The 19,912-nt window shown below is 41.1% G+C and overlaps 1 protein-coding gene across 1 annotated transcript in view; it reads right to left on the minus strand.

The window, feature by feature from the left end:
• Positions 1 to 19,912, minus strand: part of Mnn1 (menin 1) — a 141,918-nt gene that overhangs the window by 48,405 nt on the left and 73,601 nt on the right. The window contains exons 3-4 of the mRNA XM_071691039.1: positions 11,284 to 11,390; positions 2,743 to 2,878 (exon numbers count right to left, since the gene is read on the minus strand). Coding sequence (XP_071547140.1) covers positions 2,743 to 2,878; positions 11,284 to 11,390 — 243 coding nt within the window. The remainder of the gene's footprint in view (positions 1 to 2,742; positions 2,879 to 11,283; positions 11,391 to 19,912) is intronic.

Here is a 19,912-nt window from a genome sequence, read left to right on the forward strand (position 1 = left end):
GTGAATTGTGTGCATGTGTATATATGTATGTGTCTGTGTGTGTATATATATGTGTACATTGAGATGTATGGGTATGTATATTTGCGTGTGTGGACGTGTATGTATATACATGTGTAGGGGGTGGGCTGGGCCATTTCTTTCGTCTGTTTCCTTGCGCTACCTCGCAAACGCAAGAGACAGTGACAAAGCAAAATAATAATAATAAAAAAAATGTACAAACCAAAACAAAGATCTACTGAGGGTCATGTTAAAGAAAGAATATGCTCCAAAGACAAACCTGTATGTAAAAGCAATTTATATCATGTCACCGTTAATGTGTGGGGAAACATGATTTTATATAGAGCTACATGGATGTGCTCTGAATCTCAAAACAAAGTGTACCTTCTAAGGATACTTAAATGTTCTGGAAAGTAAGTGTTACACTTAAGCTACAAGACATGAGTTGCTGCTCTCTCTACTTCAGTGTTTTTCTTTATATCTATTATACTTTGTTGCTGTCTCCCACATTAGCAAGGTAGTGCAAGGAAACAAACGAAAAAATGACCCAATCCACCCACATACACATGTATATACATAAACACCCACACACGCACATATACAGACCTATACATTTCAACGTATACATACATATACATGTACATATACATATATACATTTGTACTTAGTCATGCTTGTTGCTTTCATCCATTCCTGTTGCCACCCCGCCACACATGAAAAGGCACCCCCTTTCCCCCATGATCGTGCGAGTTAGCACTAGGGAAAGACAACAAAGGCCACATTTGTTCACACTCAATCTCTACCTGTCATGTGTAATGCATCGAAACCACAGCTCCCTTTCCACATCCAGGCCCCACAGAACTTTCCATGGTTTACCCCAGACACCTCACATGCCCTGGTTCAATCCACTGACAGCACGTCGACCCAGGTATACCACATCGTTCCAATTCACTCTATTCCTTGCACGATATTCACCCTCCTGCATGTTCAGGCCCCGATCGCTCAGAATCTTTTTCACTCCATCCTTCCACCTCCAATTTGGTCTCCCACTTCTCCTCGTTCCCTCCACCTCTGACAAATATATCCTCTTAGTCAATCTTTTCTCAATCATTCTCTCCATGTGACCAAACCATTTCAATACACCCTCTTATGCTCTCTCAAACACACTCTTCTTTATTACCACACATCTCTCTTACCCTTTCATTACTTACTCAATCAAACCACCTCATACTACATACTGTCCTCAAACTTTTAATTTCCAACACACCCACCCTCCTTCACACAACCCTAACTATAACCCATGCCTCACAACCACATAATATTGTTGGAACCACTATTCCTTTAAACATACCCATTTTTGCTCTTCGAGATAATGTTCTCGCCTTCCACATATTCTTCAATGCTCCCAGAACCTTTGCCCCCTCCCCCACCCTGTGACTCATTTCCGCTTCCATAGTTCCATCCACTGCCAAATCTACTCCTAGATATCTAAAACACTTCACTTCCTCCACTTTTTCTCCATTCAAACTTAACTCCCAAATGACTTGTCCCTCAACCCTACTGAACTTAATAAGATTGCTCTTATTCACATTTACTCTCAGCTTTCTTCTTTCACACACTTTACCAAACTCAGTCACCAGCTTCTGCAGTTTCTCACACAAATCAGCCACCGGCGCTGTATCATCAGCAAACAACAACTGACTCCCTTCCCAAGCCCCCTCATCCATAATAGACTGCATACTTGCCCCCTCTCCAAAACTCTTGGATTCACCTCCCTAACAACCCCATCCATAAACAAATTAAATAACCATGGAGACATCACACACCCCTGCCGCAAACCTACATTCACTGGGAACCAATCACTTTCTTTCTACTCATACACATGCCTTACATCCTCAATAAAAACTTTTCACTGCTTCTAGCAACTTACCTCCCACACCATATACTCTTAATACCTTCTATAGAGTATCTCTATCAACTCTTATCATATGCCTTCTCCAGATCCATAAATGCTACATACAAATCCATCTGTTTTTCTAAGTCTTCCTCTCATACATTCTTCAAAGCATACACCTGATCCACACATCCTCTACCACTTCTGAAACCACGCTGCTTTTCCCCAATCTGATTCTCTCTACATGCCTTTACCCTCTCAATCAATACCCTTCCATATAATTCCCCAGGAATACTCAACAAACTTATACCTCTGTAATTTGATCACTCACCTTTATCCCCTTTGCCTTTGTACAATGGCACTATGCATGCATTCTGCCAATCTTCAAGCACTTCACCATGAACCATACATACACTGAATATTCTCAGTAGCTAGTCAACAACACAGTCATCCCCTTTTCTAATAAATTCCACTGCATCACCATCCAAACCTGCCGCCTTGCCGGCTTTCATCTTCCGCAAAGCTTTCACTACCTCTTCTCTGTTTACCAAACCATTCTCCCTGATCCTCTCAGTTCGCACCCCACCTCGACCAAAACACCCTATATCTGCCACTCTATCATCAAACACATTCAACAAACCTTCAAAATACTCACTCCAGTGTTATCTAACATTATAAAGTACAGCAATGCATACAGTACACAAAATATTCATATGAACTATTCTGCACATTTACCTCAGTATTAAACCATATAGTATATAAGACTGAAGAGAAAAAGGCACAGAGAACCCTATTCATGGAGGCTCTTACAGATACAATGGCACAAAGTAAACTATGTCTGAAAAACTCACCAATAGCCATAGGGTACCTCTCTAAGTGGCCAGCATCATAAAGCATCCAGAGGAGTGCCTGCTGTAGAAGCATCACCTCCTCTGAGTCTGTTGTGGCATTGATACCTGGATTCATGTTGGAGACTATTGTCGCTATCTGTAATAATAATCTCTATTCATCAAATGCTAATGAATGTGTACATATCTAGAAATCATTATTGGTTCTACATTTGACCTTATTTCTTTTCATAAACTAAAATACTTATGCACTCAAAACCAAAAGATATTTTGGACACATTTTTTGCAGTCAGTCTGCTGTAAAAAAATTTTATGACGACAGTTAAAGCCTACATTTTTTAAATATATGACCTAAAAGAACTTGAAAATTAAAATGAAATTTTATAATGAAATACAGGTACACCACCAATTTTCTGGCACTCTTGGTTCCAAAGCCTTGTCAGATTAACCATTTTGCCAGACCATCTGTGGTCATGTAATAATAATTCATCAAGACACCTCTAAACCACTAATTATACATCTGCCATGTGTCTAAAGTATACCATGGACTGCTAGAAATTTAAATTAAACAAATATCAAATGTTTGAGCACCCTAAGATGGTAAGTCTGTCCTTAGATTGTTTGAATCCAGTGGCATATCTAAGGTATGGCAGGTAGGGCAGGTGCCCTGGGCGCCACTTGAAGGGGGTAACCAGTGGCATAATGGTGTCCAGACAATGATTTGGATCTTAGTGATTTACATTTCTTGACCATGAAAACATACCTTTGGCATTCGGAATCACATTGATATCATCATTAGTTCAATAGTTAATTGATATTTCCGTAATGGCATCCTGGATCCAGACAAATATTCGGATTACTCCCAAAATCTAATCAATTGGTCCTTGTGTCATTTCTGACTTTCCTGAAAATTTCATTAAAATTTGTTCATAACTTTGGTTGAAAGATGCTCATAGACAAACAAACAAACGCCAGTAAAAACATAATCTCCTTAGCGGATAAATAAAAATAAAAAATGTTGGTGTCATATGTTTGGATGGGCACAATTTCAGTGCTTACCTTAGGCACTATTTCTTTTAGATACACCCCTGTTTAAATCCTGTGGGGTCTTCTTCGCCTTGTGTTGTTAAGTGTTTTCCTACATGTGTATCGCCAGAATAAAGCAGTTTCGTCTGCATTATACCCCCTGCTCAGGACTGAGGTGCTCGTCAGTACGAGTTTCGCAAAATCATCCACACACTTGGGAGCTCCTTCGTAGTTTGCAGACTACTTTTCTCCAAACACTTTAGTAATGGAAATTCCATAACACTTCTTGAATCTTTGAAGCCATCCTTCACTATAGTCACGCTTATGTTATAATTCAAGTTCTTTATGGAACAACTTAGCCTGGTCCATTATCATCCTACCTGACAAGTCCACTCCATCACTCTGGCACTGTCGAAACCACTCCATAATCACACGATCGTGCTCAGTACTCTTACCATCTTTCATAGTTTTTCTTATCTTCATTTGCTTCTTGGAATTGCTGTCTGCATAGGATTTCAATATTTTCTCCCTTGCTTCTTTATATCATACACAGCTGATGAACCAATGCTATAGATGTCACACAGCTTATGCACCAAAACACCATGGTCCATTTTTTCAACAGTTCTACTTTATCTTGGATCGATATGGACTGGTGTTTATGTTTGACACCACGACTGACAATCTCATATGTCTTAGAAGCCATAGCTAGGGTTAAATTTAAGCAAAATAAGCTAAGAATCTCAACAGAATTGCAGTATCACCACCAAGTGCAGTGCAAAGAATGTAAATAAGCGCGCCCTACACATGCCATCTGTGGCAGCCTAGTAAACTAGTCTGGGGGCTGTGGTAATTTCAAGTTCCCTCACATAATTTTCTCCGGAGTAAAGAAGGTGCTGAACCATCAGTTGCTGGAAATTCAGATAAAAGATAATACAAAATCTGCCTCTTACTGCAAAGCAGCTCTCTCCTCCAAAAGCAGGGCTTGCTTAGTCCAGGTTCCCTTCAACATAATGACCATTTGTAAAAATGCGAAAGAAACAGCATGACACCAAGCTCCATGCTGAACTCGTCTTGTGGGCTATATTTCAGTGTCTTGAGACACCACTTTGCTAGTCTTGTTCAAATAATACCTTTTCATATTTCTTAAATCATCCTTTTTGAGAAAATTTTATTTCTGTCTCTCTTTCTGTAAGTGTTGATATTATCTTTTGGAGAGTTTGCATGAAGCGAATAATCTGTGTGAAAAAATAACAATTGATGATGTCTTCAAGGACCTTCTATCCCAACAGCCAAGGATATGTCTAAACTGCAGGGTTCGGTCAATGTTCAACCAAGCTGTTGAAAACTCTAGCCTCCAAGCCCATAAAACCCTCATAGTCCAGTGTACTCTTAAGCTTCTCTATTCAGTGCCCCATGGTGTTCCTGATGACAGAAGGCAAGGTACTGAAAAGTTTTGGGCCCCTGATGTTTATGGCATTCTTTCTTTTAGTGCATGCTGCAACTTTGGATTTCAGAGGCAGTATCTTACAAAGTCTTCCATACCTCTCATGCCAGTAGGGTGTCATTTCTGGATGTTAAGTGGGGAACCATACCCTATAGGATTTTCCCGGTACAGATGATGTATACCTCTCCTGTCTATGTTCCAAGAAGTATGGGCTCCAAAAGATCTTACAACACTTTCTAACTCTGCAACTACACCAGCCTTATATGGTTGTGTTACTACACAGTAATATTCAATCAGCAAAAGAACTACAGCCTTGAATATCAACAATGGTTTTCCATCTCTTGTTTTGTAAATGAGGAGGATCCATTTCACCATTCTTCTGCTGAAGGTTAGGTAGTTGCACATTATTAATCTGGGGTCTTTCACATTATTCTACTAGTTTTGGTAGTGTCTATGTCTGCCTAGTATTCCAATTTTCTTTTTTATTTCTTCATTTTCTCCTTACCACAGGAAATGAAACTTACACATACTGAAAACCATGTTGTTCTCGGTTGCCCAATTAAAGAGTTCATTTATGTCTTACTCTAGCCTTTGATCATCCTCTATTAATGTAGTTTTCATACTGATTCTTACATCACCTGCAAAGAATGATATGAAACTGTGGCTTATGCTTGCATCAATGTTCAATAGAAGAATGAGGTAAAAGAGGTGCAAGTACAGTTCCATGGGGGATAAGCTTTTTACTATGGAGGTACGTGAGATCATATGGTTTACAGCTACATGTTGTGATCTGTTAGTTAAAAAGTTTTATGTCCATCTCCCAATTTTTTGTTTCCAATCTTTGCATTCAATATGCCATAACACCATGATCACATTTGTTAAATGCTTTTGCAAAGTTGGCATAAATTACATTAGCATTTTGTTTGTTCTCCAGAACTTCATCAATCCTAACATAATAGTCAAGAAACTGAGAAAGGCAAAGCCTTGTAAGATAAGATGTCTTTATTGTCAAATTGTATTCATGATACAAAATTAAATTCTTTATGGCTAGAAGCTCATTCAATATTAGAAAGTATAAGAACTATAAAATAAAAATGATAAAATATCACATAAAAGTACCACATAACGAGTCATCTGTTTCACTAAGAAGCTATATCACAGAGGACTTACAGTGTCTTCATATGATTAATCAGTAGAATGCTTTTTAGTACAAATGATTTCCTAAATCTATCGACACGGTGTAAAGGAAGAGACAGTCTTCCTAACATCAGAAATATATAGTATTAGTGTAGAGGATAGGTTGCATCTTGCATGATCTTCTCCACCTGCATCATTACACATTCCTGATACAGCACATCTAATGCTTTGTGTCTGTGCCCAATATCCTAGCTTTCTTAACAATTTTCTCAAGTTTATTTTTATTCTCACTGTTTAGCTTGCCATACCAAGCTGTAATTGAAAAACATAAAATTAATTCTATAGCTCACCTATAAAAAGATTAATCTTTGCATTGTCTCACCCTAAAACCATGTTGTCCTGTGTTACGTAGACTGTTCAGTTCCATAAATTCAGTCAATTTGACTCTTAGGACTCTTGCAAAGATTTCAATAAAGCACAATGTTAATGCTATCAGTCATAAGTTTTTTGGTACGGCTATGCTTCCACCCTTGTAGAGTGGAGTGATGTGAGTCAGTTTCATATTCTCAGAATCTAGACCTTTTCTCCAAAGGAAATTCAGTGCTCATGCTAAGGTTGTTTTGCATTTCTTTATGAACACTGAGTTCCATGAGTCTAGGTCTGAGACAGACTGCCCTCTCGATATCCTATGTTGGGGTGGTGAAACCAGGTATATGCATGCTTGAGGATTACTGTTTAGGAAGAAGTTTGTCGAGTCATTCCTCTTTAATGTGGTTTATGGCAACACTCACTGTTACTATCATCCACTTCTGCCACTGTCACTTACTCCTGTAAATGTCATCAGCTACAATCACTGTCATCAGCTCCTCTTACTATCATCTATTCCCCTCACTCATCCACTCCCATCACTGTCATCTGCTCGCCTCACCTTCATCTGCTTCCCTCACTTTCATCTGCTCTCATCACTACCATATGCTCCTCTCACTTCTCATCTGCTTCCTTCACTGTCAACTACTCCAAACACTGTCATCTATTCCTCTCACTGTCTTCTGCTCCCATCACTGTCATATATATCCCTCCCTGTCATCTGCTCCATTGACTGTGATCCACTTCTCTTACTGTCAACCTCTCCCAACGCTATCATTTGCTCCCCTCACTGTCATCTGCTACCCTTAATGTCATCTGCTCCCATCCCTATCACTTACTCCTAACACTGTTAACTGCTTCCTTAACTATCATCTGCTCCTGTCACTGTCATCTCCTACTGTCAGTGTCATCTGCTCTCATCAACATCACTGCCATCTGCTCCCCTTACTGTCATCAGTTCCTGTCACTGTCATCTGCTCCTGTCAAAGTCATCAACTCCCCTTACCATCACCTTCTCCCCTTACTGTCATCTGCTTCTGTCATTGTCATCTGCTCCCCTTACTATAATCAGCTCATAACTGTCATCTGTTCCCCACAGTCACGGGTCTTGTGTTCTAATTAGTCACGTGTTCCCATCACTGTCATCTGCTCTCCTCTCTGTCATCTGCTCCCATCAATGTCACCTGCTCCCATCACTGTCATCTGATCCCCTTACTGTCATCTGCTCCTGTCACTGTCATCCTTTCCCATTACTGTCATCTGCTCCCATCACTGTCATTTGCTCTCATCCCTCTTATCTGCTTGCCTCACTGTCATCTGTTCTGGTTACTGTCATCTGCTCCCCTCACTCTCATCTACTATCATCAATATCATCTACTTCTTTCACTATCATCTGCTACCCTCACCTTCAATCCCATATGTCTTCTGGTTCTCCTCTTACTATTCATCTTCCACAACACCTCATTCTCCCTGATATTCACCATGACTCTTACCTATCTGATTTATTCTCTTTTTCAGCTTCAGTACCTTCTTCATGACTTCCTGATGTTTTCTCTTGAACAACTCCCAACCACTTGCACACTGCCCAGTAGGTATTGTCCTTATATGCCTCTTTTCTCTTCCACTAGCAACTTTACTGTCCTAAGATGCCACTCATGATCCTTTCTCATATGCCCACATTCTACCACTCACAAAACACACACTTCACTCACACATCTTTTTCCTGTGTACCTTTCATTCCTTACATTCCTCATCCACTTTATGTATTCAATTTATTCTCCCCTTATGCCACTCTTTACTCTCTTGGTACATCTGTACACAGGCCTCTTTCCCAAGTTTGCATTCATCATTTCCTCTCCAACTACATCATTTCTATTTTTCCTACAACCATTTCAAACTTCACACTCACCTCCACTAAGAAATGAAGACACATCCCACCTGCTGTCCCTCTCAGTATGTTTGTTCTCATACAATAATGTTTCCCTTACATGCCTTGAATGTTCTCTTCCATAAACTTCTCTCTGCGTGTTGTAAAAGGCGACTAAAAGGGGAGGGAGCAGGGAGCTGGAAATCCTCCCCTCCTGTCTTTTATTTTCCAAAAGAGGGAACAGAGAAGGGGGCCAAGTGAGGATATTCCCCCTAAGGCTCAGTCCTCTGTTCTTAGCACCACCTCACTAATGCAGAAAATGGTGAATATGTATGAAAAAATATACACATCCATCAATTATCATTTTCATGTTATACTTAATCGCCGTCTACCTTTCAACATATATATACACAGACATATACATATATACACATGTACAAAGTCATACTTTCTGCCTTCATCCATTCCCGTTGCCACCCCGCCACACATAAAATAGCATCCTCCCCATCCAGTGAAGGTAGCGCCAGGAGAAGACAAAACACCCTCCTGCATATATATACATGCATTGCTTCGAAGAATGTATGTCAGAAATACTTAGAAAAACAGATGGATTTGTATGTAGCATTTATGGATCTGGAGAAGGCAGATGATAGGGTTAATAGAGATGCTTTGTGGATGGTATTAAGAGTATATGGTGTGGGAGGCAGGTTGCTAGAAGCAGTGAAAAGTTTTTACCAAGGATGTAAGGCATGTGTATGAGTAGGAAGATGGGAGAGTGATTGGTTCCCACCGAATATTGGTTTACAGCAGGGGGTGTGTGATCTCCATGGTTGTTTAATTTGTTTATGGATGGGGTGGTTAGGGAGGTGAATGCAATGCACGAGTTTTGGAGAGAGGGGCAAGTATGCAGTCTGTTATGGATGAGAAGGCTTGGGAAGTGAGTCAGTTGTTGTTCGCTGATGATACAGCACTGGTGGCTGATTCAGGTGAGAAACTGCAGAAGTTGGTGACTGAATTTGGTGTTAAGTGTGTGAAAGAAGAAAGTTGAGAGTAAATGTTAATAAGAGCAAGGTTATTAAGTTCAGTAGGGCTGAGGGACAAGTCAACTGGGAGGCAGGTTCGAATGGAGAAAAACTGGTGGAAGTAAAGTGTTTTAGATATCTGGGAGTGGATTTAGCAGCAGATGGAACCATGGAAGCAGGAGTGAGTCATAGGGTGGGGGAGGAGGAGAAGGTTCTGGGGGCGATTTGAAGAATGTGTGGAAGGCGAGAACGTTATCTCAGAGAGCAAAAATGGGTATATTTGAAGGAATAGTGGTTCCAACAATGTTATATGGTTACGGGGCATGGGCTATAGATAGAGTTGTGCAGAGGAGGGTAGATGTGTTGGAAATGAAATGTTTGAGGACAATATGTGGTGTGAGGTGGTTTGATCGAGTAAGTAATGAAAGGGTAAGAGAGACGTGTGGTAATAAAAAGTGTGGTTGAAAGAGCAGAAGAGGGTGTATTGAAATGGTCTGGTCACATGAACAGAACGTGTGAGGAAAGATTGAGAAAGAGGATATATGTGTCAGAGGTGGAGGGACGAGGAAAAGTAGGAGACCAAATTGGAGGCAGAGGGATGGAGTAAAAATGTGGCCTTTATTGTCCTTTCCTAGCGCTACATCGCTCATGCGGGGTGGGTGGGTGGGTGTGTGTGCTGTTTCATGTGTGGCGGGGTGGTGATGGTAATGGATAAGGCAACAAGTAAGAATATATACATGTGTATATATGTTTATGTCTGTGTACGTATATGTATGTATGCGTTGAAATGTATAAGTATGTATATGTGCGTGTGTGGGCATTTATGTATATACATGTGTATGTGAATGGGTTGCGCCATTCTTTCATCTGTTTCCTTGTGCTACCTCACTAACATGGGAGACAGAGACTAAGTATAATAAATAAATAAATAAATAAATAAATAATATGCTGTTTATCTTTTTCTGAAGCATGTAATCCCAATAAGCATTCCCTTTTGGGCAAATAACTCGACAAACTGCTGTCCATTTTCCTTTACACTGGGTACACAATACACTACTAATCATGCCTTTATCTGCCACATCAACTTTTGCATTTATATTCCCTGTTATGAGGACTCAATCCCTTGCAATAAAAATGCTAAATCATCCACTCAGCTCCCCTCAAAACACGCACCTCTCTTCCTCACTTTTCTCATTGGTGGGTGCAAGAGCACAGTTTATCACCCACTTCTTAAAGTATACCTTCATTCTCTCTCAAAAAAGTCCTGAACCCTGTATTTACGTGTTAAACCCAGGGTTACAATTTAATTATATTTTGAATTGGTACTGCTATTCCTCTGGCCATTCTTAAAAACTGAAGGAGTTAAATCAAATAACCAAACATATTTCAGTTGGGATAATGGGATTCCCCAAATGTTAAAAACCATGAAAACAAATAATCTTTTTTAACATATAATACCAGCCCATATCAAGTGCAATAAACTAGCAGTGAAGTGACATATGTATACCTATAATAAGTATATACGACCTCTGTAGACCCGTTGCACATGAAAGGATAACCAACAACATAAATGCACAACTTGTACACAGGTAGTACATCACTTTAACTTATCATTCCAGCATAAAACAATCAGAAAATAACTTCTTATCCTTTGAAAGGTATATAAAAGAGCATTACACTACCTCCATGTATCTGCTGCACACAACAGGATGACCATTGACATAGAGCCAAGACTTGTTGTAAACATCATGTGTTACTGGAATGCCTCTCTTGTCCTCATTCCCTTTACCTGTAGTAAAATTTCCTTGCTAAAACATACTGAAAAATCAATTTTATTTAAGCATATAAATATATCAGTTTTCTACAGATAGCAACAGATTCTGTCCTAAAGTTACAAAGAGCGAGCAACATCTAATATGCTGGTCTGGAGTTGGTAAAAGAGACCACCACCATAAGTCCTGTGAGAAACACAGGGTTGATCAGATCCAGGCCACATACTTGACACTTTGCTATCAGTAAGAAATATCTCACTATATTCGCACACTTCATACAAATCCCAAATACTTAGTACAATGAACATAAATAAAATAAAAATTGCCATAAGTAATCAGTGAGAAAGGTATCTTTCCTATTCATCAAATTATGATAATCAACTTTGCATATAGTCCAGCACTGCTCAAATGTGCAGATCACTACACTACCTAGCATGACCAAGTGACGAATGATTGATTCTTCAATTAGGCCTAAATCGAAAAATATATGAGTATGCCAGGAACAACACCCATATACCACATCTACTTGATTATAAGCCTCACACCTTTTTCAAAAGAAGAAGCAAGTGTGTAATTTGCAATATAATACAATGCCAATGTCATGAAAAATTTCAGAGTGGTCTCTACCACTGCCACAATTGATTCTTACACCACCACCATCTCACCAGCACTTACCTACACTAAATCACCATCATTACGACCATTATCATGTTGCAACTTGGGGTTTTCTTAAACCATTTGTCTTCTACATTTATGGTACCAACTTCTAATAGTTTTCAATGATTTTAGTACAAGCAGCATGTTGAACTCAGCAGGTCTACCAAAGTTTCTTACTTACCCTCCAGCCCAAAACCATTAATGATAAGAAATTAAAATGAAATCATTTACTGATATTAACCTATGACTTTAATTGCATAACTGCATTCATATCATATAGAGGATACAGGGTTCAGACAGACAGAAAGAATGAGTGAGGAAAGGTTGACAAAGAGGATATATATATATATATATATATATATATATATATATATATATATATATATATATATATATTTCTTTTTTTTTTGCTTTGTCGCTGTCTCCCGCGTTTGCGAGGTAGCGCAAGGAAACACACGAAAGAAATGGCCCAACCCACCACCATACACATGCATATACACACGCCCACACACGCAAATATACACACCTACACAGCTTTCCATGGTTTACCCCAGACACTTCACATGCCCTGATTCAATCCACTGACAGCACATCAACCCCGGAATACCACATCGATCCAATTCACTCTATTCCTTGCCCTCCTTTCACCCTCCTGCATGTTCAGGCCCCGATCACACAAAATCTTTTTCACTCCATCTTTCCACCTCCAATTTGGTCTCCCACTTCTCCTCGTTCCCTCCACCTCCGACACATATATCCTCTTGGTCAATCTTTCCTCACTCATTCTCTCCATGTGCCCAAACCATTTCAAAACACCCTCTTCTGCTCTCTCAACCACGCTCTTTTTATTTCCACACATCTCTCTTACCCTTACGTTACTTACTCGATCAAACCACCTCACACCACACATTGTCCTCAAACATCTCATTTCCAGCACATCCATCCTCTTGCGCACAACTCTATCCATAGCCCACGCCTCGCAACCATACAACATTGTTGGAACCACTATTCCTTCAAACATACCCATTTTTGCTTTCCGAGATAATGTTCTCGACTTCCACACATTCTTCAAGGCTCCCAGGATTTTCGCCCCCTACCCCACCCTATGATCCACTTCCGCTTCCATGGTTCCATCCGCTGCCAGATCCACTCCCAGATATCTAAAACACTTTACTTCCTCCAGTTTTTCTTCATTCAAACTTACCTCCCAATTGACTTGACCCTAAACCCTACTGTACCTAATAACCTTGCTCTTATTCACATTTACTCTTAACTTTCTTCTTTCACACACTTTACCAAACTCAGTCACCAGCTTCTGCAGTTTCTTACATGAATCAGCCACCAGCGCTGTATCATCAGCGAACAACAACTGGCTCACTTCCCAAGCTCTCACATCCCCAACAGACTTCATACTTGCCCCTCTTTCCAAAACTCTTGCATTTACCTCCCTAACAACCCCATCCATAAACAAACTAAACAACCATACATTCACTGAGAACCAATCACTTTCCTCTCTTCCTACACGTACATATGCCTTACATCCTCGATAAAAACTTTTCACTGCTTCTAACAACTTGCCTCCCACACCATATATTCTTAATACCTTCCACAGAGCATCTCTATCAACTCTATCATATACCTTCTCCAGATCCATAAATGCTACATACAAATCCATTTGCTTTTCTAAGTAGTTCTCACATACATTCTTCAAAGCAAACACCTGATCCACACATCCTCTACCACTTCTGAAACCACACTGCTCTTCCCTAATCTGATGCTTTGTACATGCCTTCACCCTCTCAATCAATACCCTCCCATATAATTTACCAGGAATACTCAACAAACTTATACCTCTGTAATTTGAGCACTCACTCTTTTCCCCTTTGCCTTTGTACAATGGCACTATGCACGCATTCCGCCAATCCTCAGGCACCTCACCATGAGACATACATACATCAAATAACCTTACCAACCAGTCAATAATACAGTCACCCACTTTTTTAATAAATTCCACTGCAATACCATCCAAACCTGCTGCCTTGCCAGCTTTCATCTTCCACAAAGCTTTTACTACCTCTTCTCTGTTTACCAAATCATTTTCCCTAACCCTCTCACTTTGCACACCACCTCGACCAAAACACCCTATATCTGCCACTCTATCATCAAACACATTCAACAAACCTTCAAAATACTCACTCCATCTCCTTCTCACATCACCACTACTTGTTATCACCTCCCCATTTGCGCCCTTCACTGAAGTTCCCATTTGCTCCCTTGTCTTACGCACTTTATTTACCTCCTTCCAGAACATCTTTTTATTCTCCCTAAAATTTAATGATACTCTCTCACCCCAACTCTCATTTGCCCTCTTTTTCACCTCTTGCACCTTTCTCTTGACCTCCTGTCTCTTTCTTTTATACATCTCCCACTCAATTGCATTTTTTCCCTGCAAAAATTGTCCAAATGCCTCTCTCTTCTCCTTCACTAATAATCTTACTTCTTCATCCCACCACTCACAACCCTTTCTAATCAACCCACCTCCCACTCTTCTCATGCCACAAGCATCTTTTGCGCAATCCATCACTGATTCCCTAAATACATCCCATTCCTCCCCCACTCCCCTTACTTCCATTGTTCTCACCTTTTTCCATTCTGTACTTAGTCTCTCCTGGTACTTCCTCACACAAGTATCCTTCCCAAGCTCACTTACTCTCACCACCCTCTTCACCCCAACATTCACTCTTCTTTTCTGAAAACCCATACAAATCTTCACCTTATATATATATATATATTTTTTTTTTTTTTGCTTTGTCGCTGTCTCCCGCGTTTGCGAGGTAGCGCAAGGAAACAGACGAAAGAAATGACCCAACCCACCCCCATACACATGCCTTGATTCAACCCACTGAAAGCACGTCAACCCCGGTATACCACATCGCTCCAATTCACTCTATTCTTTGCCCTCCTTTCACCCTCCTGCATGTTCAGGCCCCGATCACACAAAATCTTTTTCACTCCATCTTTCCACCTCCAATTTGGTCTCCCTCTTCTCCTCGTTCCCTCCACCTCCGACACATATATCCTCTTGGTCAATCTTTCCTCACTCATTCTATCCATGTGACCAAACCATTTCAAAACACCCTCTTCTGCTCTTTCAACCACGCTCTTTTTATTTCCACACATCTCTCTTACCCTTACGTTACTCACTCGATCAAACCACTTCACACCACACATTGTCCTCAAACATCTCATTTCCAGCACATCCATCCTCTTGCGCACAACTCTATCCATAGCCCACGCCTCGCAACCATACAACATTGTTGGAACCACTATTCCTTCAAACATACCCATTTTTGCTTTCCGAGATAATGTTCTCGACTTCCACACATTCTTCAAGGCCCCCAGAATCTTCGCCCCCTCCCCCACCCTATGATCCACTTCCGCTTCCATGGTTCCATCCGCTGCCAGATCCACTCCCAGATATCTAAAACACTTTACTTCCTCCAGTTGTTAGAAGCAGTGAAAAGTTTTTATCGAGGATGTAAGGCATGTGTACGTGTAGGAAGAGAGGAAAGTGATTGGTTCTCAGTGAATGTAGGTTTGCGGCAGGGGTGTGTGATGTCTCCATGGTTGTTTAATTTGTTTATGGATGGGGTTGTTAGGAAGGTGAATGCAAGAGTTTTGGAAAGAGGGGCAAGTATGAAGTCTGTTGGGGATGAGACAGGTTGGGAAGTGAGTCAGTTGTTGTTCGCTGATGATACAGCGCTGGTGGCTGATTCATGTGAGAAACTGCAGAAGCTGGTGACTGAGTTTGGTAAAGTGAGTGAAAGAGGAAAGTTAAGAGTAAATGTGAATAAGAGCAAGGTTATTAGGTACAGTAGGGTTGAGGGTCAAGTCAACTGGGAGGTAAGTTTGAATGGAGAAAAACTGGAGGAAGTAAAGTGTTTTAGATATCTGGGAGTGGATCTGGCAGCGGATGGAACCATGGAAGCGGAAGTGGATCATAGGGTGGGGGAGGGGGCGAAGATTCTGGGGGCCTTGAAGAATGTGTGGAAGTCGAGAACATTATCTCGGAAAGCAAAAATGGGTATGTTTGAAGGAATAGTGGTTCCAACAATGTTGTATGGTTGCGAGGCGTGGGCTATGGATAGAGTTGTGCGCAAGAGGATGGATGTGCTGGAAATGAGATGTTTGAGGACAATGTGTGGTGTGAAGTGGTTTGATCGAGTGAGTAACGTAAGGGTAAGAGAGATGTGTGGAAATAAAAAGAGCGTGGTTGAGAGAGCAGAAGAGGGTGTTTTGAAGTGGTTTGGACACATGGAGAGAATGAGTGAGGAAAGATTGACCAAGAGGATATATGTGTCGGAGGTGGAGGGAACGAGGAGAAGAGGGAGACCAAATTGGAGGTGGAAAGATGGAGTGAAAAAGATTTTGTGTGATCGGGGCCTGAACATGCAGGAGGGTGAAAGGAGGGCAAGAAATAGAGTGAATTGGAGCGATGTGGTATACCGGGGTTGACGTGCTGTCAGTGGATTGAAGCAGGGCATGTGAAGCGTCTGGGGTAAACCATGGAAAGCTGTGTAGGTATGTATATTTGCGTGTGTGGACGTATGTATATACATGTGTATGGGGGGGGTTGGGCCATTTCTTTCGTCTGTTTCCTTGCGCTACCTCGCAAACGTGGGAGACAGCGACAAAGTATAATAATAATAATAATATATATATATATATATATATATATATATATATATATATATATATATATTTTTTTTTGCTTCGTCGCTGTCTCCCACGTTTGCGAGGTAGCGCAAGGAAACAGACGAAAGAAATGGCCCAACCCACCCCCATACACATGTATATACATACGTCCACACACGCAAATATACATACCTACACAGCTTTCCATGGTTTACCCCAGACGCTTCACATGCCCCGATTCAATCCACTGACAGCACGTCAACCCCGGTATACCACATCGCTCCAATTCACTCTATTCCTTGCCCTCCTTTCACCCTCCCGCATGTTCAGGCCCCGATCACACAAAATCTTTTTCACTCCATCTTTCCACCTCCAATTTGGTCTCCCTCTTCTCCTCGTTCCCTCCACCTCCGACATGTGGGAAGTATTCTTTCTCCCCATCCCCAGGAATAATATATATATATATATATATATATATATATATATATATATATATATATATATATATTTTTTTTTTTTTTTTTTTTTTTTTTTTTTTTTTTTTTTATACTTTGTCGCTGTCTCCCGCGTTTGCGAGGTAGCGCAAGGAAACAGACGAAAGAAATGCCCCCCCCCCCCATACACATGTACATACACACGTCCACACACGCAAATATACATACCTACACAGCTTTCCATGGTTTACTTCAGACGCTTCACATGCCTTGCTTCAATCCACTGACAGCACGTCAACCCCTGTATACCACATGACTCCAATTCACTCTATTTCTTGCCCTCCTTTCACCCTCCTGCATGTTCAGGCCCCGATCACACAAAATCTTTTTCACTCCATCTTTCCACCTCCAATTTGGTCTCCCTCTTCTCCTCGTTCCCTCCACCTCCGACACATATATCCTCTTGGTCAATCTCTCCTCACTCATTCTCTCCATGTGCCCAAACCATTTCAAAACACCCTCTTCTGCTCTCTCAACCACGCTCTTTTTATTTCCACACATCTCTCTTACCCTTACGTTACTTACTCGATCAAACCACCTCACACCACACATTGTCCTCAAACATCTCATTTCCAGCACATCCATCCTCCTGCGCACATCTCTATCCATAGCCCACGCCTCGCAACCATACAACATTGTTGGAACCACTATTCCCTCAAACATACCCATTTTTGCTTTCCGAGATAGTGTTCTCGACTTCCACACATTTTTCAAGGCTCCCAAAATTTTCGCCCCCTCCCCCACCCTATGATCCACTTCCGCTTCCATGGTTCCATCCGCTGACAGATCCACTCCCAGATATCTAAAACACTTCACTTCCTCCAGTTTTTCTCCATTCAAACTCACCTCCCAATTGACTTGACCCTCACCCCTACTGTACCTAATAACCTTGCTCTTATTCACATTTACTCTCAACTTTCTTCTTCCACACACTTTACCAAACTCAGTCACCAGCTTCTGCAGTTTCTCACATGAATCAGCCACCAGCGCTGTATCATCAGCGAACAACAACTGACTCACTTCCCAAGCTCTCTCATCCCCAACAGACTTCATACTTGCCCCTCTTTCCAGGACTCTTGCATTTACCTCCCTTACAACCCCATCCATAAACAAATTAAACAACCATGGAGACATCACACACCCCTGCCGCAAACCTACATTCACTGAGAACCAATCACTTTCCTCTCTTCCTACACGTACACATGCCTTACATCCTCGATAAAAACTTTTCACTGCTTCTAACAACTTGCCTCCCACACCATATATTCTTAATACCTTCCACAGAGCATCTCTATCAACTCTATCATATGCCTTCTCCAGATCCATAAATGCTACATACAAATCCATTTGCTTTTCTAAGTATTTCTCACATACATTCTTCAAAGCAAACACCTGATCCACACATCCTCTACCACTTCTGAAACCGCACTGCTCTTCCCCAATCTGATGCTCTGTACATGCCTTCACCCTCTCAATCAATACCCTCCCATATAATTTACCAGGAATACTCAACAAACTTATATTCCATCTCCTTCTCACATCACCGCTACTTGTTATCACCTCCCCATTTACGCCCTTCACTGAAGTTCCCATTTGCTCCCTTGTCTTAAGCACACTATTTACCTCCTTCCAGAACATCTTTTTATTCTCCCTAAAATTTACTGATAGTCTCTCACCCCAACTCTCATTTGCCCTTTTTTTCACCTCTTGCACCTTTCTCTTGACCTCCTGTCTCTTTCTTTTATACTTCTCCCACTCAATTGCATTTTTTCCCTGCAAAAATCGTCCAAATGCCTCTCTCTTCTCTTTCACTAATACTCTTACTTCTTCATCCCACCACTCACTACCCTTTCTAAACAGCCCACCTCCCACTCTTCTCATGCCACAAGCATCTTTTGCGCAATCCATCACTGATTCCCTAAATACATCCCATTCCTCCCCCACTCCCCTTACTTCCATTGTTCTCACCTTTTTCCATTCTGTACACAGTCTCTCCTGGTACTTCCCCACACAGGTCTCCTTCCCAAGCTCACTTACTCTCACCACCTTCTTCACCCCAACATTCGCTCTTCTTTTCTGAAAACCCATACTAATCTTCACCTTAGCCTCCACAAGATAATGATCAGACATCCCTCCAGTTGCACCTCTCAGCACATTAACATCCAAAAGTCTCTCTTTCGCACGCCTGTCAATTAACACGTAATCCAATAACGCTCTCTGGAATGAGTATTTTGAAGGTTTGTTGAATGTGTCTGATGACAGAGTGGCAGTTATAGGGTGTTTTGGTCGAGGTGGTGTGCAAAGTGAGAGGGTTAGGGAAAATGATTTGGTAAACAGAGAAGAGGTAGTAAAAGCTTTGCGGAAGATGAAAGCCGGCAAGGCAGCAGGTTTGGATGGTATTGCAGTGGAATTTATTAAAAAAGGGGGTGACTGTATTGTTGACTGGTTGGTAAGGTTATTTAATGTATGTATGACTCATGGTGAGGTGCCTGAGGATTGGCGGAATGCGTGCATAGTGCCATTGTACAAAGGCAAAGGGGATAAGAGTGAGTGCTCAAATTACAGAGGTATAAGTTTGTTGAGTATTCCTGGTAAATTATATGGGAGGGTATTGATTGAGAGGGTGAAGGCATGTACAGAGCATCAGATTGGGGAAGAGCAGTGTGGTTTTCAGAAGTGGTAGAGGATGTGTG

The sequence above is a fragment of the Panulirus ornatus genome, chromosome 50 (assembly GCF_036320965.1).
Source record: "Panulirus ornatus isolate Po-2019 chromosome 50, ASM3632096v1, whole genome shotgun sequence".
NCBI classification, from domain to species: Eukaryota; Metazoa; Arthropoda; class Malacostraca; order Decapoda; family Palinuridae; genus Panulirus; species Panulirus ornatus.